This window comes from Amblyraja radiata, chromosome 5 (genome assembly GCF_010909765.2).
Source record: "Amblyraja radiata isolate CabotCenter1 chromosome 5, sAmbRad1.1.pri, whole genome shotgun sequence".
NCBI lineage: Eukaryota > Metazoa > Chordata > Chondrichthyes > Rajiformes > Rajidae > Amblyraja > Amblyraja radiata.
The window spans coordinates 95,972,475-95,999,866 of NC_045960.1; the positions used below are offsets into that span (position 1 = coordinate 95,972,475).

The 27,392-nt window shown below is 42.6% G+C and overlaps 1 protein-coding gene across 2 annotated transcripts; it reads right to left on the bottom strand.

Annotated features, from left to right (window-relative positions):
• Positions 1-3,931: 3,931 nt before the first annotated feature.
• Positions 3,932-26,916, bottom strand: rab23 (RAB23, member RAS oncogene family). Of its 2 annotated transcripts, none has more exons than XM_033021860.1 (7): positions 26,796-26,916; positions 16,310-16,564; positions 14,405-14,490; positions 11,485-11,641; positions 9,468-9,550; positions 8,236-8,325; positions 3,932-6,457 (listed from the first exon to the last, which is right to left on the bottom strand). In XM_033021860.1, the coding sequence occupies exons 2-7, from the start codon at positions 16,462-16,464 to the stop codon at positions 6,324-6,326; spliced, it is 705 nt and encodes a 234-aa protein (XP_032877751.1). In that variant the 5' UTR covers positions 16,465-16,564; positions 26,796-26,916; the 3' UTR covers positions 3,932-6,323. The 2 variants fall into 2 exon arrangements, with proteins under 2 accessions (XP_032877751.1, XP_032877752.1); XM_033021861.1 differs by having other exon boundaries at positions 16,310-16,524; positions 26,796-26,909.
• Positions 26,917-27,392: the final 476 nt, after the last annotated feature.

The following is a 27,392-nucleotide window of genomic DNA, read 5'->3' on the forward strand; positions in this document are numbered from 1 at the left end:
TCACAGCAGGTGTGGGGACACAACAAAACCAAGATTTCATGCCTTTGGAACGTTACATCAATAAAATTCACCGTGCTTTTATGATATGATTCCGTCAGCATAAAATACACAGCAGCATTTATGCTTCATTTATCAGTTGGAAACCTATTCATGCATAACAACTAAATCCGGTTTTCCAAAGTTCATGCGTCACAACTAAATCCTGCTTAAAAATAATAGGCCATTAATTGTATAAAAATCAAAAGATCAGCAGGCGCAAACAGGGAATAGTTCAAGACCTTCAAGGTGACTGGAAATTATGATGCACAACTCAGCCGAAACTAACTGAGGCAGTGTGTATGTATTTTTAAACGGGCACTTCCATTTGGTATGACATCAGAAAGTTAGCCCTTGGGTTTTATGTCTAGGCTTTAAATTATTGATCATGGTTAGCCTGGAGACGTGCGCTCCTCCATTGATCCTGTGTTTTTCCCTTTCGGAGAGAACGTAGGTGGCTAAGTAAGTGCAGTATTTGGTAATGCATAAAGCCCGCTATTAAAACCCAGATCTTACAATTTGCTGATTTCAGATGGAACAGATATGCAAGTGTCTCGATTGGAGCCAGTGTTGGGTTGGAGTAGGAGGAACAGCTCGGTTTTACACCCCTGATTCCATCCACTGCTTTCTATGCTAAGAGTTAGTACCCCATAACTTTTATCAGTCACTGCCTCGATGAGTGGTTGGAGCTAATCCTCCTTTCACGATTCTGAGAGAGCATCTCGGGTTTTCATCCACCAGGTGTTGGTCTGGAGAAGGTTGCAAAGTAGTTGGGGGTGGGGGCTGGAGAATTCTAAATAGCAGAATCAATAGCAATGTTTAAAAGGCATTTAGTCAGACAAATGGGCAGACAGGGAATAGATGCATAAAGATCATGCACAGTTTAAAATTGGTATCACAATAGTTGTAGATGTCACGGGCCGAAGGGCCTGTTCCTGTATGGTAATGTTGCATGCTGGCTTTTATTCATTGCTGTAAATTTAGAACAAGTTCAGGAGAAGCCTCTTTACTTGGTCAGTGGAATGGGAATTGTTATGCAGAGTAGTTGAGGCTGAAAGTTGGATAGATGTGAAGGGAAGCTGGTAAATATGTAATAGAGGAGGAATGGTAGCATGTGCCAAAGGGGCAGGATGGAGTGAGAAGCAGCAGAAACACCAGCAAAGACCTGCATGATCAAATGCCCTGCTTCTGTGCTGTGGACTTGAAATGAAACCTTGCCTTGCCTCTCCTCATGTCCTCAGTTGAACAGAGAATGGTAGGAGGTTCAATGAATCTTGAAGGGCTTCGACAGAGTGAATTGGGGAAAACTATTCCCAGAGAATGAAGAATAGTAAGTAGAGAACAGAGATTCATGGGATGGGCAAAAAAACCCCAAGTGTGGGTTATTCCATGATAAAGCCAGGCAAGAGTCTAAGTGGACTGCTCACAACAAGCGGGGGTCGAAAGGAGGGGGGGGACAGGATAGGTGCACACACGGCAATCCATCTTGCCTATAATACTGGTACATTAATAGGATTGGAATTGAAAATATTTTATTCAACAATCTGGAACTTTATCAAATTGAGTTAGAAGGTTGGAAGAGGCTCAGACGCCTACACATACAAGACACTTGCCAGTTATTTGCTTGCCTGATCTCACCACGCCCAGCCCACAGGGTGTGCTTTTGCAAATTTCTGTTTTGGAGTCGTAACACTCTCTTGTGCCAGATGGAGCGTGGCGTAGCTGTAGGAATTTGACTCCACGCAGCCATCAGAAAGCTGGGGGCTGCCGCTCCATTGTACCGTTTCCAGAGGCACTCCTGCCTTTGGCTCAGAGTCTCTGCCATCAGTCTGGCTGCTAGCAAGATGTGCTCTGGCCCACCTCTGGGTGCAGATTAGTGGAAGCAAGTTCCATGGCAACAGATTTTACACCATGCAATGGGAAAAGATACTCGTAATCAGGGGAAAATAATTCAAGGACAAGAGATAGGTCTAATTGGATATTAGATGCAAAGGGAATGAGCCTAATTGGAATCTAGGAGAATGCTGACAGACATGTAATGGGCTGAACAGCTCCTGTTACTCTTATGGTTCCGCAGCAAGCCCTCCACTGACCAGAGGACAGGTCAATTGCATATCCAAATAATGTGCATGCATAAAGCCAACAAACTGTGCAAAATGTCACAGCAGCAACATGAAGGGAGCTACAGGCTGGTACCCTGGAGTCAAGTTTCCCAAAGCATACTCCCAGCTGATGTCCCAGTCACATGGTCTATGTTTCTGATCACTGCAGTTCATAGCGAGGCAGCGTGCAAATGAATAAGCATTGAGAAGAGTCTGTCTTTGGGGAACCAACAGGGGATATCGTGGGGAGTAGTGAGGCAATCAGTATTTGGAGATAATTGGCTAAAAGGGTCTCCAAATAGCCCGAATCCCCAGCACCCAATTACTAATGAACCAACTGAACATTTCAATTGCAGAGTTGCAGACCTCAAATAAACAGTTAACGGAAACAAACCGAAGGGATTGACAGCAATAACAGGTCGGTTTAACACCAGTTGCATTTAAACACAGCCCAAAGTTTCCAGATATATATCAAACATACAACAGCTTTGTAATAAAACTCTTTAAAGAAATTCTTACGCAGTGACTTAACACCTTGTCGTTGACTAGTTTTGAGATACAGCATGGAAACAGGCCCTTCGGTATACTGAGTCCATGCTGATCATCAATCACCCTTTCACACAAGTTCAATGTTATCCAACTTTCCCACTCTCTCCACACTGAGGGGCAATTATAGAGGCCAATTAACCCACAAGCTCCTGCGAGTTTGGGATGTGGGGGGAACACCCTATTCTCCCACCTCGCGGTCACAGGGAGAATGTCCAAATCGCACAGACAGCACCCATAGTCAGGGTTGAACCCGGGTCTCGGGCGCTGTGAGTCAACAGGTCCACCAGCTGTGCCACCATGTTGTATTTATAATGAGAACTATCTATGCTGGGAACTTCTATGAACTTGGGAGCCAAATATTCCACGTTTCATTGTTTTGAGGTAAAATCTTCTGAGAAACATGCAGGAAAGTACAGGCGGCTTATCAAAATAGAAGTTTGCACTTAACGCGGCTCATCAGGACTACAAAAGTAAGGCCCACCTCTACCTCTCAGAGAGTGACCTACTGATACAATTCCAGCCTCAAGAAGCACTAATGATATTTAAAATAGAAACTTTTCTTGTCAAAGGTTGGAGACTTTAAAGGTCAGAATCTGAAACCTTACCCTCAATTAAATAATTGGGAGTCTCACTGCCGCAGGGACAATGATTATGTGAAAACCACCTTTCAATGACTGGTTTGTTCTCAAACCAATGGTGGCAGAAGAAGAAGATCTGATCGACAATGTAAGAGCTGCAAAAATCGACCATTCAAATGAATTTCGGGCATTTTCTCCAATGCCCGAAATCTCACCAGTATCTTTAACTCGCAACAGAACAAAGCCTCAGGAGCAAAGTCCACGTGTTCTGGCAACAAAATGAAATTGTTTCTTAATCCAGCAAGAAAAACATCCATAATTGCTGCCCACATGACTGGACCAGGTAGTAATATAGAGCTGCCACAGGTCAGTTACCTCCCTTCCAGAACTCAAAGCTTTGTGCCGCAATTAATTTATGGTGAAGAAGGTTGTACATCATCTGTGGGATATTAATGGGCTAAAGACAGAATGAACCTCATCATGCATCTCTGATTTGTGGGATGCAATATTAGACTCAATGTTTGGGAGCAAAACAGAAATTGTAGGTAACGGTCAACAATTCAGGCAGTATCGGTTGCTCTGGCAGTTTGAATTGAAATGTTTGTTCATTTTCTCTTGCCATAGATGCTGCTTGTCCTTCCTGGAGTTTTGTTTAAGATTTCTTGCATCTTAATTTTCTGGAGGATTTCTGAATGTTGGATTCCTGTGTTCTTGCAAGTGGCCATGTAGTTAGTGAATACCGTGATTTTATTGCATTGCCTAAATCACTGTCCAGAAACACCACAGAGGAACAATAGGAGAAGCAGAACCAATTTTATTCCTCTGGCATTATCCCGAATGAGCAGAATGGGACATACTGTATTGAAGATGCCTGATTTCACACAGCATGGAAACAGCCCCTTTCGCCCACCAAAATGAAGATTAACCTCCCATTTACGCTAATCCTACACTAACCTATTTTTATTTCTCTGCATTCCTCTGCAGAGTCAAGGGATATGGGGAGAAGGCAGGAACGGGGTACTGATTGTGGATGGTCAGCCATGATCACAGTGAATGGCTGTGCTGCCTCGAAGGGCCGAATGGCCTACTCCTGCACCTATTGTTTATTGTCATTCACATCAACAGTCCCCAGATTCTACCACTCAACTACACACGAGGGGCAATTTACAGCGGCCGATTATCCTACAGACCCACTTTTCTGGGGGATATGGGCGAAACAAGGGCATCCAGAGGAAACCTGCAAGGTCACGGATATCATGCAAATTTCATGCATCCAGCACCCGAGGTTAGATGGAACCCAGCTTGTTGGAGGTGTGTGTCAATGGTTCTACCAGCTGTGCCACCTATATTATACTCAAACTTGCGAAGGTGGTTGAAAAATAAAAACCAGGCCGTGCGATCTCCCAGACCACTGAGCAAATGGAGCATGATTTTCCCCTCTTATTACCGGCTAGGTTTCTTCTGCCTCTGCCAGGAGGTTGCATGGTTAGGGGGTGGGCTGGAGTGTTGTGTGGCTGTGGAGATTCAATATCATGGGTTTGCCAGAACTGTTGACCTTCTGCTTTCTGCTTTTTCTTCAAAATCTGAGTTAGGCCAAGTGTCCAGAGCATCTTCAGATTGTGCAAAAATTCACAAAACCCCACAACATTTCCCACTCTTGACTCTTGAACAATCTAGCGTCATCCATTCACCACTAAACTAGACTCTGCAATGACAAACCCAGGGGAAGAAAAAAAAAAAATCAGCAACAGCAGATGCTAGAAATCAGAAAATCCTGGAAACACTCAAAGTCAGCTGTGGAGAAAGAAACTGAGTTAACGTTTCAGGTTGGATATTCTCATCTGTTTCTCGTTCCACAGCTGCTGCCTGACTTGTTTATTATTTCCCATATTTTCTTTTTTTTTAAATTTAACCCCATTAAGAGTCACAGGGAAACAATTATCATTCAATTGTGAACTCGAGATCCCTGGCTACACAGAGAGTTCGGGTTACTGTAGTGTTTCCAGCAGGCAAGCAGAGCAACTTTAGATAAAGCCACCTGCCACAGGTCATTCGGGGACAAGGTATGGGATTTCATACGTTGTTGCGGGGACAATGAAAGGCAGGGGCGATAATTGCAGTACTGACTTGGCACTAGTGCAAACCTCCTGCTCTGTATAAGGAGGTCCTTTCAGGCAATGATATTAATGTTGCACGCTCGCAACTGATACACATGATTACACTTCAATGAAAAAAAATGTCTTAACCATTCAACCAGCAAATTACAGAATACAAACATTCGAATATCAAATGGCGATTCTTTTTTTATGTACAAATTATCCAAATAATCAACTCAAAACATCTGAATATGAAAAACAAAATCTACTAGTAACAAAATATCCTGCTCCAGGCTGCAGTCAACACTGAAATATTGCACAAATCATCAGAGATAGTTCCGACAATTAACAACCACAAATGTAAAGCACAAATGGCAATGTTTACGTTATATCTGTTCAAATGACAATAGATTTTCATAATTCATTGCAACTTTTTTTCTTTGAAAAGGTAAATTCCCTAAAGGGCAGCATTGAGAGTTGAACTCGTGATCCTTGGTTCGGTGCAGGTCTACCCTCTCTCCTGAATAGTGCTTTTGCCAATCAATTCTTTTACATTCATTGCTGCCCTCCTGTTAGACATTATCGTAGGTCTGGCTGAAGTCACATAAGTCGATCACACTGATTTTCAAAAGGTAGCAGGTGACTAACTTGCAAACAAATCTATGGACTTGGAGCAATCCATACAAAGCTGCAGCAATCAGACGAGCCTGCAAACGCCCATCCTGTTCACAAACGGACAATACTCTCCCCAACCAACACAACCCTCTCCAAACAAGTTCCAACCCATAAGTGTTCTGAAAGCCTCCGCACAAACAGAGTTGTTGGTTTGCCAAGTACTGCATCGTCCGTAATTATAACCGCCATTGAAGTATCAGAATATCTAAATTTAAAACCCCCTTACTGTTCGGAACGGTTGTATACACAATGAACATCGACTCTGCCGTGCAAGGGAATGACTAGAGTCACCCACAGCGGCCCACCAGATTTCTGCTCTTCTTGGTCCTCTGCTTGTTCGGCCGAAGGCTGATCACCTCGCCGCCATTTATCGTGCTTGAGTTCTGGCCAGAGTGACTGGCGCCAGTTGTGTTAAATACTCCTGCGGGAAGGAGAGGAATTTCAGCAATTGAATGCGTTGAGCCGTGTATTGTGCTTCTGTGTAAGTCGTTAACTCTTTCTTTGAATTGCAATATATTTGGGTAGAATACTAAGAGGAAACAAACCTGCTCCCAAACTGTACAAGAAGTATTTTGTAAAAGAGGACATTATTTCATTCTCCACACCACTCTCCCCCCATAATCTTGTACCAAATTCATCATGAGAATGAATAATTTCCCAATTCCCAGTGAGACCAGAATCTCCTCAAAATTAACTGTTCCCACTATCAGCCCAACTCCAACCCAATGCCTGCCCCAAGTCTCTCAAGATCTGGCAATCACTGCAAAACACAGCACTTTTCCCCACCACCCATCAGAGCAACAGTCTCTGCTAACATTCCCTCTCGCTTCCCCCAATGATTTGCCAAAATATCTGCTTGTTGTCTCCATCTCCTCCCAGGCGGAGCAGCAAGCCACAAGAGTGTTTCCACGGTTGCACACTCAAGAGGTGGGGGCGTGTGGGAGGATATTTTTTTAAACATCAACAGTACATTTTCCAGTTTCAAATTGCATTCTTCCACCAGATGCTTTCTAAATCCTGTTATCTCTGATCCCATTTAACCAGAACCTGAATTCCATTCATGGTTTAATGGGTCGCAACACCACAATGTAAAAGTCTTGAGCACAACAATGTAAGCTGATGGTACAAATGCAGTACCTGCAAAATGCTGCACGCTAGCCTCCAGTTAGTCTGTCAGAATTAGCTTAAAAGATCTAATTTATATTGCTCTCAAATCTCATACAAATTAAGGCAATTAGAAGACAGAATCAGCAGAGATGTACCCTGGAGTATATTTTGGCCACTGCTCAAAACAGTTTCTCGCTCTGAAAAATGTACATCAGGTGTAAACCATCCTTTGCCCAAAGGGAAATGGAAGGACAATGACCTACATACATTCCAAAATATTTGCCAGGAGTGTATTGCTTCTGTTTGGTGGAAAGACGGCAAAGTTCTCTAAGCAGCAGAGAAGCTTAATAAATATTTTGATAGTGATGTTCAAATCAGGAAAGGTGCTTTTGCAGCAATTCAGGGGCAATACTGTTATTAAACATGGCATACATGTGTGATGACTAGTACAGGACATGGCCTGGTGTTATTAAATTAAAATTAAATTAAATTTCTTTATTTATATAGCACATTTTTAGTCAACTTGCATTGACCCCAAAGTGCTTCACATAATTACATTCACACACACAGGCAAAGGTGGGTGAAGTGTCTTGCCCAAGGACACACATGTTATCTGTAAAAGCGGTAAATGTCTAAAGACAACTGGATACAAGCTCAGGAACAAAATGGCAAACTCACAATTCTTGTCAAATAGCAGTGCAGGGGACAAAATAGTACTATGTACAACTATGTACTATGTACTATGGACAAAATTACTTCCTCTTGCATGTAATAATTCTGTTATTCTAAATAGTTCGGAAGGAAACTAGTAACTGGAGGGGCTAGAAATGAAAGCTTCAAAAGCATAGATGCATGGGAGCTAATAAACTTGTCAATAAAAGCAATCAAGTAGAGAGGATTAGGAGACAATCTCTAGACTTTTGGTTATCCCAGTCTCAGATGGGTGCCTTCTTATCAATGGATGTCTTGGACAGTTTGGATGAATGTAAAACTTCAGATTGTCAGAGGTATTTAAATTACAATTCTTTAAGTTATTTTTATATGTAATCCATATGATTAAGAAGCAGCAGCTTAAGAAAAGGCACTGTGTACCTATGCGATTGCTTGTTGTGTGCACTTGTTCTTCTTCAGTGCTTTGCTGTTTCAGTCGTTGAAGGTACTTCTCAGCCAGGTACTTGAAAACTGTGGAGACAGAGGAATTTGAGCTTGGGCCTTAACACAATCATAGGGATACATTTTGAGTACGATGCACATGATTCAGGCATGCTTTTGTTTAGAGTCCATTTCCCCTCGAGAAACAATAGACACAAAAAGCTGGAGTAACTCAGCGGGACAGGCAGCATCTCCGGAGAGAAGGAATGGGTGGCGTTTTGGGTTGGGTCCCTTCTTCAGACTGTACTCACCTTGAGAAACAGATTGTTTTTGCACAAAATGTGTTAACAAATGTCACCAATGGCAAGAACCATTGAGTTTATACCGAATCATAGAGACTAGTATGTAAGCCAGTCCTATTTACCCCATGTCCTTCTAAACCTTTGCATCCATGTACCTGTCCAAATGTTGTTACTGTGCTTACCTCAATTACTTCTTCTGGAGGAAGTTAAAGTTTATAAAGTTAGAATAAAGAAATTGTAATAGCATTCCGAAAGAAAAGATGCACAATGCACTTGCTCAAAGCTTCCAGAAGACAATTGTAGAGTTTAGCGGTGAAACAAATAAAGTCACTGACACCATTGAAAAATTGAAGGATATTTTTCGATGGAGTGCTTGCAGGGATGGGGAGGGGTGAGGCCTAGGAGAAATCAGAAAGCATGACCCTCAACATCATCTGTGTGATATATTCTATAAACTAATGTAAACAAACTCATAGTAACCTTAGACACTATATGCTCGAGTAACGTTTCGGGTCAGAACCGTTCTTCAGACGTCTTCTTCAGGTCTGAAGAAGGAGTCCGACCTGAAACCTCACCTGTATGTTCTCCGGGGATGCTGTCTGCAGTGACGAGTTACTCAAGCATTTTGTGTCTATCTAAGGTTATTATGAGTTTGCTTATATTAATTATAGATTACATCACACAGATGATGTCTAGCTTTGGTATAAATTAGCATCTGCAATTCTTTGTTATCTCATAATGACCTTAATAAGGCCAAGTTTTTAATTAAAAACCAAAAATTGATGGAATCTAACAGAAAGCAAGCATCTGCAATTCTTTGTTATCTCATAATAACCTTAAATCGGCTATGTTCTTAATTACAAACCAAAAGTTGATGGAACACCCAACAGAATGCAAGGTTAGATGGGAAAAATCCACAAGATAACTCACCTTCATTCACATTCAAATCCTCCTTCACAGAAGTCCGATAAAACCTAAGTTTCAGCCTTTTGGCAAGTCCCTCTGCTTCTTCACTGCATTACAAATCAAAAGTCAAACACATCTTGGCATAGTTTCGAAGATAAATTTGAGTACTTTAGCATTCTGACATTAATGTGCATTAGATTCCGCTAATTCTCTAAATGTAATAGTTTGCATGTACAATTTTTTATCCCCACTGCATAATTTGTTGCCCTTCCACTGTTAAGATATTTTACAAGGGAAAACAACGCATATACAAGACACGAATACCCAGAAGCAAGTGGAAACTCTTCCCCAAAACTATTGTGGCTAGCAGTTAAATGCAAATATGAAAACTGGGATTGGTACATTTTTGGTAGGCAATTACAAGTTCAAAATGAGTAGGAGAGGCAACGTCACTATGATTTAATTAAATATTACAATTAATTATGGATGGCTCACATTGTAGCCTTGGTGTCCTGGCAAGGGAAAGACTGAATGCTAAGGGTGATAGATGTCCACTGTTCTACAAAATGTAACGAGCACCAAGTGAACATGCAACTGCATCATAAAGATGTAACCCCACTTTATTTCGCTCAAGTAGGAAGTGGTTTAAACTTTCAGAGACATTTAAATATAGTTTAAAAAGCATTTGGCAGAAGCAATCCGTCAACATGACGTAAGGATGTTCTAGGATCTGCCGCCTGATGCTTAGTAGTCAATAACTGCACGCTTTGCCGTGTGGGATGAGTGAAGAATCTCTACACCAGATCGATAGATCCCATGACGCTACGAAGGCGCAGCTAAGGGAATACGTAGGAAGCAAGTTGAGGTGACTGGCTAGATCAAGCACAGCCAGATCCAATGGTTTCCCAGTACCGAGGAATAATCTGGGTTTGCACGGAATGTGCATTGTCCGTAACTATATTGCATCTGTGCAATCACTTCATACGTTTCTTTCTTTCACTTGCACACGGTAATAACCTCAGATTTCTGTTGATGAACTCAGCCTCTGGGGGACTAATCACTTCGGAACTGAGGCTGTAGTTTTGGCTGTCTGACCCCTGAGATTTGATACTTTATCTGTCAACCTCTCCAATGATTTACTTCTCTTTTAGGACCCCGAGAGCACCATCGCTTTGTGTCACGTTTTGGTCACTAGTCATAAAACACCCTTTCTGGAGATCAAGATCGTGTGGTCCAGAAACAGTTCCTTGGGCCCAGCATTGACAATCTGGCTATCTAACACTCCTCTATACAGGTCAACCACCGAGTTTCTAGCAACTGATAGTCCGCCGCCTCCTTTAATCCGAACAAAATTATGAGAGCGCATTTGAAATCCCCCCCAAGAGTCCGCTTGAAAATATGGCCAGGTAAGGCGGCCGGTCTCTACCTCATTGGGGTATTCGTGCCAATCGGCAGGTTGATTTTGCCCCCTCCAGCCGGGTTCTGGAAAGCCAGCCAGCTGGAGCCGGCAGATTTCCGAGGCCGACTCTGCCAGCTAGTATCCCGGTTCTTCTGCAGCCTAGGCAGATTGTTCCGGTACAACTGGACTCTTCTCGAAGGTGTAAAGCTCTGCTGATCTGGCTAACTGATAATCCAAAAAGGCTCTGGAAAAAATGGTGCCGGAAAATCGGTGGTGAACCTGTACTGATCCCATTCACCAGTACTAGCCTGCTGTGCCATGGCTATTCAAATGCAAGTCCCAATACTAACATGTTGTGAGTACTGGCATCCAACAACACTCTGAGCAATGCATTACAGATTGCAACTGCCATAAAAGGTGGAAAGATAAGTCCCCTGATCTCCTCTAACTTTCCTCCTCCTCACTTTAAATCCATGCCCTCTGTTTTTTCGACTTCTGTGCTGAGGTTTACTTAATTACATTCCCATAAAATACTTTAGGTTGTTGTACCATATGAAGTCAATTTATAAATGCAAATTGACATATAAATTTCAAATGTGTGATACTATTTACAATGCAAGTTAACTTCAGTTACATACATACTTTTTAAGTACAGTTTCATCCAGGAGGTCTATTTTATTCTGTACCAGTACAGTTGGGATATCTCCGACTTCAGCCTCAACCTTCTCTTTCCAACTTGAGATAGCCTCGAAAGACTCTCGATCAGTAGTGGAGAACACCAGCACACATGCCTGAGCACCTGTGACCAATTACCAAAGCGATCAAATTAAAATTGTAACTGATCTCATCTTTGACACATATTATAAATTTACAATTGGTATTTTGATTTTTTTGCCACTGCAGTTATTCTACAATATGGTTTTGAACAATATTATGTTAAGAATTGCATTACGTTACCAAAATAATCACCACTTTGCATCACACAATAATACAGCGCGGAAACAGGCTCTTCGCCCTCAGAATCCACATCAACCAGCGATTCCTGCACATTAACACTATCCTACACTAGGGACATGTTTGCATTTATACCAAGCCAATTAACCAACAAACCTATATGTCTTTTGAGTGTGGGAAGAATCTGAAGTTCTCAGAGAAAACCAACGCAGATCACGGGGAGAAAGTACAAACTCGAAACAGAAAGCACCGGTAGCCAGCATCGAACCCGTGTCTCTGGCGCTGTAAGACAGCAACTCTACCCATGTGCCACCATGCCGCATAATATCCCATGGCACTTCAACGTGAATTATCTTTTGATCTGGAGTCCCATAAATAAAAAATCAACGAGGAAAATGTTTGTCAAGGAGGTATTGTAAAAGAGGAAAAGCAGGTTGAGGCAGTATGGGAAGAAAATTCCATACCACAGGGCCTTTGACAGTAAAGCAGTAAACCAACCTTGAAGCCATTCAATTCCTGGATGGTCACACAATGAGAATTGCAGATTTGTTGGAGAGTTAATGGAGAAAAAGAAAAGAGAAATAAATAAAAAATGTCTGGGGAAGTGTAGAAATAATGGAGAGAAGCTGGGTGGTGAGCAATTTACAGAAATGCAGTTGAGGGAGCAGGAACCTGTTCACATACGCAACCTCAGGGAAGGAACGAAGGATATAGGAGATAAATCATTGAAAGAAGCAGATATTGTAATTGGGTCCAGTGCATTGGAGAAAGGAAAAGAAGGTGTAAGCGAAGGCAAACAGATGGTTTCAATTTTTGTGGGAAAATAGTCCTCCTGAACATGTGGGGAGGGGGTAGTGGGAATGATGGAAGAGTGAGGGAAGAAGGACCAGTCGATAATCTGCAGCAGAGAAAATAAACTGCGCGTTACCTTTCAAGATACTACTGGAACAGTGAGCAGTTCTGGCAGACAAGAACAGGGCTTTACTAGCAGTAAATGGCCAAAGCAGCTGTGCAGCATACAGTATCTGTTTAAGTCTGTGTCCCCTGGACTTATGGGAATGTAGATGTAAACTCCATGAGGAGGATGGGGAGGGAGGACTTGATGTAATAGGGACTAGGTCAAGGATGGAGGCATCAGATTTATCACTCAGAGTGGGGTATAATTCCTGCACAATTAATAGAAACACCAGTATTTTTCTCACAAATTTTGCTTCACCAGTCTACCAGTGTCGCACTTTTCTGAAGCACAGACTACTAATTCATTTCAGGAAAGGGTTTTTCTAAAACTTGACACAGGAGCAGAAAAAAATCTAAATCCATTGGTACAAGAAGTTAAGTCTGTATATCAGGGGTCAGCAACCTACAGCCCACGGGCCGAATCCGGCCCGGAACTCGAGACCATCCGGCCCGCAGGTGTATTTTTTTTCCCAATTAGTTTTCGCGACCTGGGAACTGCAGACAGTCCCGGATCAGGCGAGCCGATCTGGGAACGACAACCAGTCCCGGGGACACGAGGGACCTGGGAACTGCAGCCAGCCCCGGGCACGCAGGCGACCTTGGAACTGCAGCCAGTCCCACGGACGCGAGCCGACCTGGGAAGTACTGAAGCCAGTCCCGGAGCAGGCGAGCCGACCTGGGAACTGCAGCTAATCCCACTGATCCGAGCTGACCTGGGAACTGCAGTCAGTCGTCGGGTACGCAGGCGACCTGGGAACTGCAGCCAGTCCCGGGGCATGCAAGGGATCTGGGAACTGCAGCTAGTCCTGGGCACGCAAGCCGACCTGGGCGATACAGCCAGTCCCGGGGCACGCAAATGACCTGGGCGCTACAGCCAGTCCTGGGGCAGGGGAGCCGAACTGGGAACTGCAGTCAGTCCCGGGGCAGGCGAGGGGCCTGGGAACTGCAGAAAACTAATTGAAAAACACGTGAAAACAAATGCGAAAAATACCACCAAGTGTCACACTAGTTAATATGTTGTACTAGTATGTATTATTACTAATGTATGTATTATTAGTATGTATTATTACTAATTACTAATTTAGTTAGTATGTATTATTATTGCCTCCATTTATTAACTATGGCGATAGATGTGGCCCGCCATCCGCTCACAGACATGGGTCCTGGCCCCTGTGTAGAACAAGGTTGCTGACCCCTGCTGTATATTATCAACTGTATGATAGTCATTTTAACCATAAGAATAAGAGAGTGTGTAAGAGAGATAAAGAAAAAATAAGCACCAATTTATTTCAATATTGAAATTAGTAGTCTCAAGCCACTGGTGTAAATCTTTTTTTTACAATGTTTACTGTGCTTTGGCTCATTTTATTGAATCCACGAATCCATGAATTCTTAGACCCATATGCTCCATCAATAGAAGGATATGCTGTTGCCAACTATGGCAATATACTATAATCAACTTGAACGATGCATTAAAACATGTCCTTTTATGTGAACGTTTAGATTCAGTCAAAAATATATTCACAAAATGTTCATGATCAATCAGGATTCTATTAATACGGTTGAATACACACATCAAATAACACACCATTCAAGAACTGTAATTGGTATCCGCTTACAAACAATTCCTATTAACGCCAACTAGACTCACCTCTATAATAGGCTTTTGTTATGGCATCAAATTCCTCCTGGCCTGCTGTATCCCATAACATTAATCTGACATCCTCTTCATTAACTCTGAAAGATAAATGCAACACTTGAGATCTAATCATGCCTCTTCAAACCCCTGAAATTAGATGGTAACTGTGTCCATGTGAACATTTAACGGAGCCTCTATTTAGTACAACCATGCTTAATTACAGACGGTGCTGTATGATGAAGACCACAGCTGTTTGGCATCAAGAAGAATAGCCTTTACAGATATTCAACTGCTATTTTGTGATTGCTTTCTTTAGCTTGCTTCAATTTGTTGACCGTATCCATTTTAAATGGCCTTTTTTCTCATAGATACTTCAACACAATTATTCTCCAACCTAGAAGATGGGAGATGTGCATGAGTAATCCAAATGAATCCCTCTTCACTGTCCCATATGCAGTTCACCAAGACATCCTCCACTCTACACTGTGACCTGCTGAAACAGAAATAGCACTTCCATCATTACATTTCACAGCTTATGAGTTTGGTCGAGTCAGGGCTATCAATCAAAAGGCCGTGGGTATTAGGATCACATCTATCATGTAAGGGACAATTTAACTTTTTCTTAGAAAAAGGACAATGGCACTGATCATCTTGATGCGCAGGGCAGCAGTCCTTCCTAAGCATACACCATCAAAAAACACAGGCATTTGATGTGAAATCCTGCAGTTCATGAACTATTGTCACATTTTCCATGAGTTACAACATTCAGTTTGGCGGATTTCGATTTATAGACACGAGGGTTCTTCTATTGGAACACGGCTATGTTTAAAATAGAATGGAATGCCTTGGTAGACAGAGCTGTAAATCAATTAAAAGGATTTGGGCACAAGATTTAACTGAGGAAAAGGCGACAGAATTGAAAAGATATAAGGTGGCCACAGTCACAATAAGCAGAGTACCACAAGAAAGAATAATTCTTCAATAAATAAAGTCAATTCAAGGAAAAATTATAGAAAGTTAAAATTAAAGATGCTGCATCTCATAAAAGGTTATATGGTTATTATATGGTTATAAAAGTTCATAAATATATCATATGTACATAAGGAGTAAAAACAGGAACTGCAGATGCTGATTTACACATAAAGACAACGTGCTGGAGTGCTATTGTAATGTCAGACTTGTACAGATAACCCTCGTTATAACGGTCCATAGGAGGGAGGTGGGGATGGTGTGCATTATCCCAATTGTCTACTATAACCGAGTAAGAGATTCGCTCTAACCTCTTACAGTCCGTCAATCAAATACAAAGTTCTTTTTAACAGCTAAAATTTATTTTTGTTGCAAATTAAAAATACTAAAGGCTGTTTGTTACATTTTTCAATAATCAACTGTCAACTACCATGAAAATCTGTGAAGAGACAGAGTTTATAAAAGTAACATCATTCTGCTTATTTGGACTTGGACCACAATGGGTGCAGTTCAGGAGGTTGAGGGAATGGGGGGGGAAAGAGGCCACAATCAGTAAAACATTCAACTGCTCAGCAAGATTTGGAACAATCGTGTGCCAAGTGAATGTTGAATAAAAATGCCGAGAATGTCACAGACACAGTCTACTCAAATAAAAATTGAGTTGCCTGCTGTCATGATACATGGAGTGCCTCGGAAATGACAGAGGCAATCGTTAATTTAAAAGAAAGTAGAAGATGCTGAAAATACTCAGTAGAGTTCAGCATCATTTGTAGAGAGAGACCTTGTATTAATTAATTAACCTGAAATATTAACTGCTCTCTCTATTGAGGCTGCCTGATATTTTGAGTATTTCCAAGATTTTCTAGTTTTATTTTAGATTACTAGTATCTATTATTTCACTTTTGATAAGAGACAATCCTTAATGAAACAGTTCAATTCTTTACTCACTGAATTTGTCTTTCCAGAAAGTCGACCCCAATGGTTTTCTTGTAATCCTTGGTGAAAATACCCTTGCAGTACCGCTGTATCATGCTTGATTTACCAACAGCACCATTGCCAACAACCACCACTTTGATGGCCACTTCGATATCCTCTTCCATCATGATTGGGCTGCGCACGTGGACCTGCTCTCGCACGCTTGTTGAGGAATACCACCACTCTCCCTATGGTTAAAAGTGAAGAGCCCAGCTCTACTTCATTGACCTGAAAAGACAAGAGAATTACTTGGCTTCTTTGTTTTACTGGCGTTAGTTCCTTACTACTCTGTGCACTTGAAATGAAACCAAACCAATGACTGCATTTTACACGGCATGAAAAATTAAAGAGTCCAAACAAAACATTTGTCAGTATCTAGTTGACAGAAGCTGTCAGGTTCCTCTCCAGGCTCCTTTGTTTCAGTGTCATCGTTATGCGTTGCTTAGGAATAGTCTGACTACTTTTCCTTTTGTCTGATTTCTGAATCTAGCCTGTCCAATCTCCTGTAACAAAATTGTGTTCAGTTTTGGTCCCCTAATTTGAGGAAGGACATCCTTGTGATTGAAGCAGTGCAGCGTAGGTTCACGAGATTGATCCCTGGGATGGCGGGACTGTCATATGAGGAAAGATTGAAAAGACTAGGCTTGTATTCACTGGAGTTTAGAAGGATGAGGGGATATCATATAGAAACATATAAAATTATAAAAGGACTGGACAAGCAGGAAAAATGTTCCCAATGTTGGGTGAGTCCAGAAACAGGAGCCACAGCCTTAGAATAAAGGGGAGGTCATTTAAGACCGAGGTGAGAAAAAGCTTTTTCACCCAGATAGTTGTGAATTTATGGAATTCCCTGCCACAGAGGGCAGTGGAGGCCAAGTCACTGGATGGATTTAAGAGAGTTAGATAGAGCTCTAGGGGCTAGTGGAGTCTGAAGGGATATGGGGAGAAGGCAGGCACGGGTTATTGATAGGGGATGATCAGCCATGATCACAATGAATGGCGGTGCTGGCTCGAAGGGCCGAATGGCCTCCTCCTGTACCTATTTTTTATGTTTCTATGTAACACAACCGGGCAGCATGGTGGCGCAGCAGTAGAGTTGCCGCCTTACAGCGCCAGAAACTCGGGTTCGATCTTGACTACGGGTGCTGTCTGTACAAAGTTTGTACGTTGTCCCCGTGACCCGTGGGTTTTCTCCGAGATCTTCGGTTTCCTCCCACATTCAAAAGACAGGTTCGTAGGTTGATTGGCTTGGCATTAATGTAAAATTGTCCCTAGTGTGTGTAGGGTACTGTTAATATGCAGGGATCGCTGGTCAGAGTGGGTTCGGTGGGCCAAAGGGCCTGTTTCCATGCTGTATCTCTACACTAAACAACCAACATGCAAAACACCTAAACTACCTTAGTGCCACAATTTATTGATTATTTTCTCAGTAAGCCAAGGTGAATACCACAGTAATACAGCTTTCAAATAATGTAATCAAGCATAGTAATTATATGGGAAAAGAAATGAAAGTAGGCTGATTGGGTGAGATGAAAAGGCTCATGTGAGGTGCATAGGCATATCTAAATGGCCTGTGATATGTTAGAAATTCCATGTAAATGTTGACTATGGTAAACATTGGCCATTTTACCCCCACATCCTGTGGACATGATCTTTCCATTAATTAATTGCAAAACTAAAATTACACTCTGAACATTTCTGCTTGCCAAATATCTTATCAATTTTGAAACCAAAATGAAAATGCCCCTGTTTAATGTAACAGATTCAGTCCTGACAACGTTTGTATTTTTCATGTTGTAATGGATAATGTCACAAGAATGGTACTGGGCATTGTTGACTCAGTTGTTGTCATCTAGACACTGAAAGCAGGGAAGATAGTCCATCTTTTTCTTTTAAAATCTAGCCACTACTTTGGGATAGTTTAGAGTACACCTTTAGTTTAAAGAAACAGCAACTGGATAATTGAGACACGATAAGAAGCAGGGTGTTAATTATTGGCGTGCTGGGATTTACATGAGAGCAACTGGGGAAATAAAATTTATTGCAGCATTTGCTCAAATATGGTGAGGCACATTCACTGGCAAGGAAATGATGAGGGAGGGACAACAAATTCCTGATCTGCTACTCAAGCAGAGAATCAAACAATTATACTGCACAGGAGAAGCCTTTGAACATCATGCAATTATTCAGCCATTCTACTTTCCCTGTATACTCTTTTCTTGCTCAGCTGTTTGGGTAGGTCTTGATAGACCTAAAAATATAAGACTAAACATGAGACAAATTCTATGGCTGTAACACTAAATATCAGGGTGAGATAGATTGTTTGGCAGTCATTTTTATTTTTCATAGCATTAAGGATTCATTTACTTCTGAAATCCCCAACTTTATTTTTCTTTAGTACTCCAGGTTCTGACCTTCCCTGTCTTGCAGTATCTTGTCCATTGGCAAATGAAAGTATTGTATCATGTAGCCGAACTAGGACAGCAGCTGCAGAATTTCTGCAATTAACTGAGTACAGGCACATTGCTGTCCAATTTATCTCATAATAATATTAAGCTCTGAAAGCCCCCACAATTTGGTCCACAGTTGGAATCACGTAATTGTTATAACAAAACAAAGAGCAAAAAGCATTGTATGCTAAGAGATCACTCGCATGATTTGATTGATAAGTCAAGTAATTCAAATGGATTCCTATGCTGGAGTTTAAACAAAATTAAATTACCAGTATGCCTGCATCGCTAACAAGACCAGTCATTTTGGCCCATCCCACTTTGTCCTTGAAAAAGTAATGGCGAGCTACCTATAAGACCATAACACATAGGAGCAGAATTAGGCCATTCAGCTTATAGAGTGTATTCTGTCATTCGGTCATGGCTGATCTATTATTCCCTCTCAAATCTATATTCCTGCATTTCCCCCGTAACCTTTGATACCCTCACTAATCAAGAACCTATTAATCTCCGCTTTAAAAATACCCAATGTTTTGGCCTCCACAGCCATATGTGGCAATGAATTACACAGATTCACCACCATCTGCCTAAACAAATTGCTCCTCATCTCCATTCTAAAGGTACGTTCTTTTATTAATTATATACCTCATGTCACTCTAACGTCATGCGGTATTCAGCTTTTTGGTCTATGTTTGGACCAAAGCTGCAGTGAGGTCTGGAGCCAAATGGACCTGGCAAAACCCAAAGTGTACTGCCATGAGAAGATTTTGGGTGAATGGGTGCTGTTTGATGCCACTGTTAATGAGAACTTCCATCTCTTTACTAATGATTAGGAGTAGACAGATTGGGTGAAGATTAATCAGATTGATTTGTTTTTTTCATAACCGTTGCTGCATAACCATATAATATAACCATATAACAATTACAGCACGGAAACAGGCCATCTCGACCCTTCTAGTCCGTGCCGAACACGTATTCTCCCCTAGTCCCATATACCTGCGCTCAGACCATAACCCTCCATTCCTTTCCCGTCCATATAACTATCCAATTTATTTTTAAATGATAAAAACGAACCTGCCTCCACCACCTTCACTGGAAGCTCATTCCACACAGCCACGACTCTCTGAGTAAAGAAGTTCCCCCTCATGTTACCCCTAAACTTCTGTCCCTTAATTCTCAAGTCATGTCCCCTTGTTTGAATCTTCCCTACTCTCAGTGGGAAAAGCTTATCCACGTCAACTCTGTCTATCCCTCTCATCATTTTAAAGACCTCTATCAAGTCCCCCCTTAACCTTCTGCGCTCCAAAGAATAAAGCCCTAACTTGTTCAACCTTTCTCTGTAACTTAGTTACTGAAACCCAGGCAACATTCTAGTAAATCGCCTCTGTACTCTCTCTATTTTGTTGACATCCTTCCTATAATTAGGCGACCAAAATTGTACACCATACTCCAGAATTGGCCTCACCAATGCCTTGTACAATTTTAACATTACATCCCAACTTCTACACTCAATGCTCTGATTTATAAAAGCCAGCACACCAAAAGCTTTCTTTACCACCCTATCTACATGAGATTCCACTTTCAGGGAACTGTGCACAGTTATTCCAAGATCCCTCTGTTCACCTGCATTCTTCAATTCCCTACCATTTACCATGTACGTCCTATTTTGATTTGTCCTGCCAAGATGTAGCACCTCACACTTATCAGCATTAAACTCCATCTGCCATCTTTCAGCCCACTCTTCCAACCGGCATAAATCTCTCTGTAGACTTTGAAAATCTACTTCATTATCCACAACCCCACCTATCAGTATCATCTGCATACTTACTAATCCAATTTACCACACCATCATCCAGATCATTGATGTACATGACAAACAACAGTGGACCCAACACAGATCCCTGTGGCACCCCACTAGTCACTGGCCTCCAACCTGACAAACAACCATCCACCATTACTCTCTGGCATCTCCCATTCAGCCACTGTTGAATCCATCTTGCTACTCCACCATTAATACCCAACCATTGAACCTTCTTAACCAACCTTCCGTGAGGAACCTTGTCAAAGGCCTTACTGAAGTCCATATATACAACATCCACGGCTTTACCCTCATCAATTTCCCGAGTAACCTCTTCAAAAAATTCAAGAAGATTAGTCAAACATGACCTTCCAGGCACAAATCCATGTTGACTGTTCCTAATCAGACCGTTTATCCAGATGCTTATATATATTATCTCTAAGTATCCTTTCCATTAATTTGCCCACCACTGACGTCAAACTAACAGATCTATAATTGCTAGGTTTACTCTTAGACCCCTTTTTAAACAATGGAACAACATGCGCAGTACGCCAATCCTCCGGCACTATTGCCGTTTCTAATGCAGTGCTTCTGGACATTTCTTAACATCATGTGGAGCAAATCATATTGGCTGAAGACCAGCTTCTGCGGCAGTGGAGATCTTAATGGGAACCAGTGATGGATCGTCGACTCTTCATTTCTGACTAAACTTAGCTTTAGTTCTGTCTTTCGCACTTGGATGCTGATCTCCACCATTGTTGAGCATGAGAAGCTCTCAGAGCCTTCTTGTCTTATAAACTATTTAAGAGACATCCAAGAGATGTAGCAAGTCTGCAATAGTTGAGCCTGATCCATTGATTGCAGGATCAGATGGTTCTGGCTTGTTAATAATGGTAAAGTGAGCCATGAAGATACATTTTTGCTGCAGTCATGTCTGCAGTGCTTCATTGTTGTTCAGATATGAGCTTCCACATTTATTCTGTCTCTCCATTTTAGCATGATTATAGTGCCATACAACATAATGCAGAGTGGTCTCGATGTTAATGACATTGTCTTCATAAGGACTGTGTGGTGGTCACTCCTACCAATGTGGTCATGGACAGATGCAGATGAAACAAAACTTGACGCCACATTGAACCGAGGAGGATAATAATGGACTATAACGAGAGAGTCAACTTGATGTTAAGAAATGGTAGGTGTTACACTTTAGAAAGATAAGAAGCAAAATCAACGAGAGTAATAGATGCACCATGACAGAGAGTGGCAAGAGACTTGTAAACATGATTATTTTTGATGTTCTGGATGAAACATTAGAACAAAATTAAGAAAGTATATTTTAATTGTGCAGGGCTTTGATGTGCCATAGATAGAGAACTATGGGAAGTGTGGGTCTTTTGCATACATACAAGGATTTATTACATGGCTCAGGGAGTGGTGCAAAGTTGAAACAGTTGATTACTTCCTAATTTGAGGGGTTGCCCAAGGGGCGATCACATATCTCATTGAAACAAAATTCTGGGAGTGAGTGACACAATAGTAGCTGAGAAGCCATTCCCTTTGGTTGGAATGTCATGAGCTACAGGACATGGTTTAAGAACGTGCCGGTCTTTTTGTTGGATTGTGGCAAGGAGAAATTTCTTTAGTGTTACAAGTGTTTGAAATTCTCCATCCTAGAAGGTTGTAGATGCTTGATATTGAAGACATTCAAGATGGATTAATAATTAACCTATCATGGGAATCATGGAATATGAGGATACATGGAAAATAAGTGCAGGAGTAGGCCATTCGGCCCTTCAAGCCAGCACCGCCATTCAATGTGATCATGGCTAATCATCCACAATCAGTACCCCGTTCCTGCCTTCTCCCCATATCCCTCGATTCCGCTAGCCCTAAGAGCTCTATCCAACACTCTTTTGAATGCATCCAGTGAATCGGCCTCCACTGCCTTCTGAGGCAAATATTTCCACAAATTCACAACTCTCTGGGTTAAAATGTTTTTCCTCATCTCCGTTCTAAATGGCCTACTCCTTATTCTTAAACTGTGGCCCCTGGTTCTGGACTCCCCCAACATCGGGATCATGTTTTCTGCATCTAGCGTGTCTAATTGCTTAATAATTTTATATGTTTTTATAAGATTGCCTCTCATCCTTCTAAATTCCAGTGAATACAAGCCCAGTCGTTCCATTCTTTCATCATATGACAGTCCCTCCATCCCGGGAATTAACCTTGTGAAACTACACTGCACTCCGTCAGTAGCAAGAATGCCCTTCTCAAATTAGGAGACCAAAACTGCACACAAACCTTAGGCTTCCCAAAATCAACTGTTTAGAACATCATTAAGATGAAAGAGAGCACTGGTGAGCTTACAAATCGCAAAGGGATTGGCAGGCCAAAGAAGACCTCCACAGCTGATAGAAGAATTCTCTCTATAATGAAGAAAAATCCCCAAACACCTGTCCGACAGATCAGTAACACTCTTCAGGAGTCAGGTGTGGATTTGTCAATGACCACTGTCCGCAGAATACTTCATGAACAGAAATACAGAGACTACACTGCAAGATGCAAGCCACTGGTTCGCCACAAAAATAGGATAACCAGATTACAGTTTGCCAAGAAGTACTTAAAAGAGCAACCACAGTTCTGGAAAAAGGTCTTGTGGACAGGTGAGACGAAGATTAACTTATATCAGTGTTGGCAAGAGCAAAGTTTGGAGGAGGGAAGGAACTGCCCAAGATCCAAAGCATACTACTTCATCTGTGAAACACAGTGGTGGGGGTGTTATGGCCTGGGCATGTATGGCTGCTGAAGGTACTGGCTCACTTATCTTCATTGATGATACAACTGCTGATGGTAGTAGCATAATGAATTCTGAAGTGAAAAGACACATCCTATCTGCTCAAGTTCAAACAAATGCCTCAAAACTCATTGTCCAGCAGGTTATTCTACAGCAAGACAATAATCCCAAACGTGCTGCTAAAGCAACAAAGGAGATTTTCAAAGCTAAAAAATGGTCAATTCTTGAGTGGCCAAGTCAATCATCCGATCTGAACCCAATTGAGCATGCCTTTTATATGCTGAAGAGGACTAGCCACCAAAGCATGCATAAGCTAAAGATGGCTGCAATACAGGCCTGGCAGAGCATCACCAGATGATGTCACCCATGATGTCCATGAATTGCAGACTTCAAGTAGTCATTGCATGCAAAGGATATGCAACAAAATACTTAACATAACTACTTTCATTTACATGACAAGCCTGAGCAATTACAAACACCTGTGAAGCCATGTGTCCCAAACATTATGGTGCCCTGAAATGGGGGATATTATGTATAAACATTGCTGTAATTTCTACATGGTGAAACCAAAATGTATAAAAACTGCCTTTATTAAAATCTGACCATGTACACTTTAACCACGTGATTTTTTTCTATTACAAATCTGAAATGGTGGTGTAGAGAGGCAAATAAATAAATGATAGGTCTTTTTCCCAAACATTATGGTGGGTCCTGTATATTAGCTGTAGTAGAGAAACTGAGGTTGGTGTCTTATCAGTTAAAGTTGAAGACTGCAATACTCTGATGACTACATTCTCCACAGTTGAAGTTGTCCCTTTCATTTCAAACATCTATATAACGTCGAAACTGTTGTAAAACTTCCTAATGCCACTTCAAATGAATAGCAAACTTTGATAACAAACAAAAACATTTTTGGATCATAAACTTGCTGTTTTAAAGGAGTGTCTTGAGGGAGGAGAGGTATAGTAGGACAGTATCTCAAGGCAAAACCACCATTAAAAGCATCACTTTGGATTACTTTGTTGCATCAAAATTATCAATAACACCAAATAGATCGACACAGGAACTCAAGCACACAGACGTTCTGAATCATTTAAATGAAGTAGAGTAGATTCTGTTTTTTCACTCTTCTGACTTGCCTTGCCACAAATGCCTGTAACATCCTCTTGGATTAGTTGTAATGAGGATTGCTCAATACACTTTTTTTTTAAATGACAGCTGTGCACTTATGATTCCACTGGGCTGTTCATGATTCATTCATTTTACTGATCTGTAGTCAAAATATGTATTATTTTTTTTGAAACGGCATTTTGTTTTAAGCATGTGGAATGTTTTCAAGTTCAACCTTACTTCAACAGCAAGACAAACATTTAAGTTTTGTCTTATAACTTGATAATGTTGGAATAATTTAGCAATGAACACTGGCCTTGCCATAACACACACACATTCAATGAATGGATGAAAAGTATTCAGCAAAGATTTTGAAGGCAGAATGGAAGTGTCGGAGGGAAGTGATCTTAGGACAAAATGTTAGGGGGAGATGGGATAGGCACAGCAAAAGAAGAAAGCCAGCAGTAATTTGGTTAGAGCAGAGGAAATAGTAAACAGGTCACGGTGAAAGAAAAAATATTAATTCACTGAAGTGGAGTTATTGAAAGATTTGAAGAATTAGATTATTGAAGTAAAATAACACTATCTCATTGTTGGAGATACCACAATTTTAAAAGGCACTAAACCAAGGTTCTTTCTATTTGTTTCACTGGATCAAGATCACATGGCATTGATCAAACTGAAGCATTACATACCAAATTTTTAGTCCAAAATTCATCCATTCTGCAACTATCTGTGGGATTTTGATTCAAATGGAACAACCTAATTCCTGCACATACAGCGCTTTTCTGCTTCTAGGAGATGCAAATTGGCACTATATAAATGCAACTTCCTTCTTCTTTATTTTGGCAGGATGTCTGCTGCAGAGTTCTGTACTAGTCCCTGTATTGAGGCCGTTTCGACAATGAAACTGAAGCATAAATTGTACTCCTGAAGCAGGGGCTTGGGACATGGGCGGGTGCAGGGAAAGAGAGCCAAGGATAAGCAGGCAAATTTCAGGAGAGAGAAAATTGCATTCTTGCAAACAGACCATGCATAAATCGGAACTCATGAACAATTACGATGCCAAGAGTATTCAAAGCCAGAGTAAGCCACACATGGAATGACAAATTCCACTATTGGAGGGAGAGATGCATAAGTGAACAGAACAGCAAGCTCAGAGAAAATGGCTAAAATTAGTCAAAGGCAAACAGAGTGCCTTTCTTGAAAGATGGTTTACTATATGAGAAACAAAAACTTTAAATAATATTGCAGCTGGTGTGCGGTTGGTTGCAATAGAAGCATTAGAAAAACAAGCTTTTCTTGCTTCATTGTCACTTCAACTTTCAACACATCTGTAAATTGATCCTTCAATGAAAATTTATAGTTTGCAATGCAGGCACGGGGGACAGGGGACAGGGGGGGGGGAGAGGACGGGGGTGGGGGGGGGGGAGTGAGAGAACGGGGTGGGTGGGGGAGGGGAGGACAGGGGGTGGGTGGGGGGGACGGAGGACAGGGAGGGGGGCAGGGTGGGGGGTAGAGACAGGGTGGGGGGGGGGGGGGGTGACAGGGTGGGGGGTAGAGACAAGGTGGGGGGGGGTAGAGACAGGGTGGGGGGTAGAGACAGGGTGGGGGGTAGAGACAGGGTGGGGGGTGTGACAGGGGTGGGGGGTAGAGACAAGGTGGGGGGGGGTAGAGACAGGGTGGGGGGGGTAGAGACAGGGTGGGGGGGGTAGAGATAACGTGGGGAGAGACAGGGTGGGGGGGGGTAGAGACAGGGTGGGGGGTAGAGACAGGGTGGGGGGTAGAGACAGGGTGGGGGTAGAGACAGGGTGGGGGGTAGAGACAGGGTGGGGGGTAGAGACAGGGTGGGGGGGGGGGTAGAGACAAAGTGGGGGGGAGGACAGGGTGGGGGGGTAGAGACAGGGTGGGGGAGAGACAGGGTGGGGGGGGAGGACAGGTTGGGGGGTGGGGGGGGAGGACAGGTTGGGGGTGGGGGGGGAGAGACAGGGTGGGGGTGGGTGGGAGACAGGGTGGGGGGGTAGAGACAGGGTGGGGGGGGGGTAGAGACAGGGTGGGGGTGGGACAGGGTGGGGGGAGGACAAGGTGGGGGGTGGGTGGGAGACAGGGTGGGGGGGGAGAGACAGGGTGGGGGGGGTAGAGACAGGGGGGGGGGGTGGGAGACAGGGTGGGGGGAGACAGGGTGGGGGGGGGGGGAAGAGACAGGGTGGGGGGAGACAACTCGGAGGAGGTTGGGTAGGGTGGGTAAGTGGGGACAGCGCGGGCAGCCGCTCCTACAGCCAGGTCCTCTCCCTCTCGTTCACTTACCTTCAGCGGGCCGGCGTCGCTGCCTCCCGGACATTGGCCGCGGACGGGATCTGCTCTTGGGCGGGCGGGCGGCCGCTCGCAGCCGGTTACCCCGGACAACTGGCGGAACCGGAAGTGGTGCTGGAAGGAGGACAGGGCGAGCGGCCCGGGAGTGCGCGCCTCCAGTGAGCTGTGGCGCCGCCAGCGTTGACAGGCGGAACTGCAGAGGTTGAAATGTGGAGCAAAACACCAAGTGCTGGAAAGGTGGGGGAGACTGGGAAGGGTCTGTGCATCTTTGGAGAACACGCAACTTCTTCAGCTTGAAAGATAATTGGGTGGTTGGTGGGGACTAGATATTGATTTCTCTAACTTCAAGTAACCCTTGCTCACCTTCTCTCTCCGTCCCTCCATTAGTTTAATTGTCCTGATTAATTTTAATGATTGTATTCTCCGTGGTCACCTACATTTCCTTGATCTGTCGTTTTCACACTTTACCCTTCCATATCTCTAGCCTCCTCTCTGTCTGCAGAAGGGTCTCGCCCAAGAAGACTCAGTCTGCAGAAGGGTATCGCCTCGAAACGTCAACCATTCCTTCTTCCATAAGATGCTGCCTGTGCC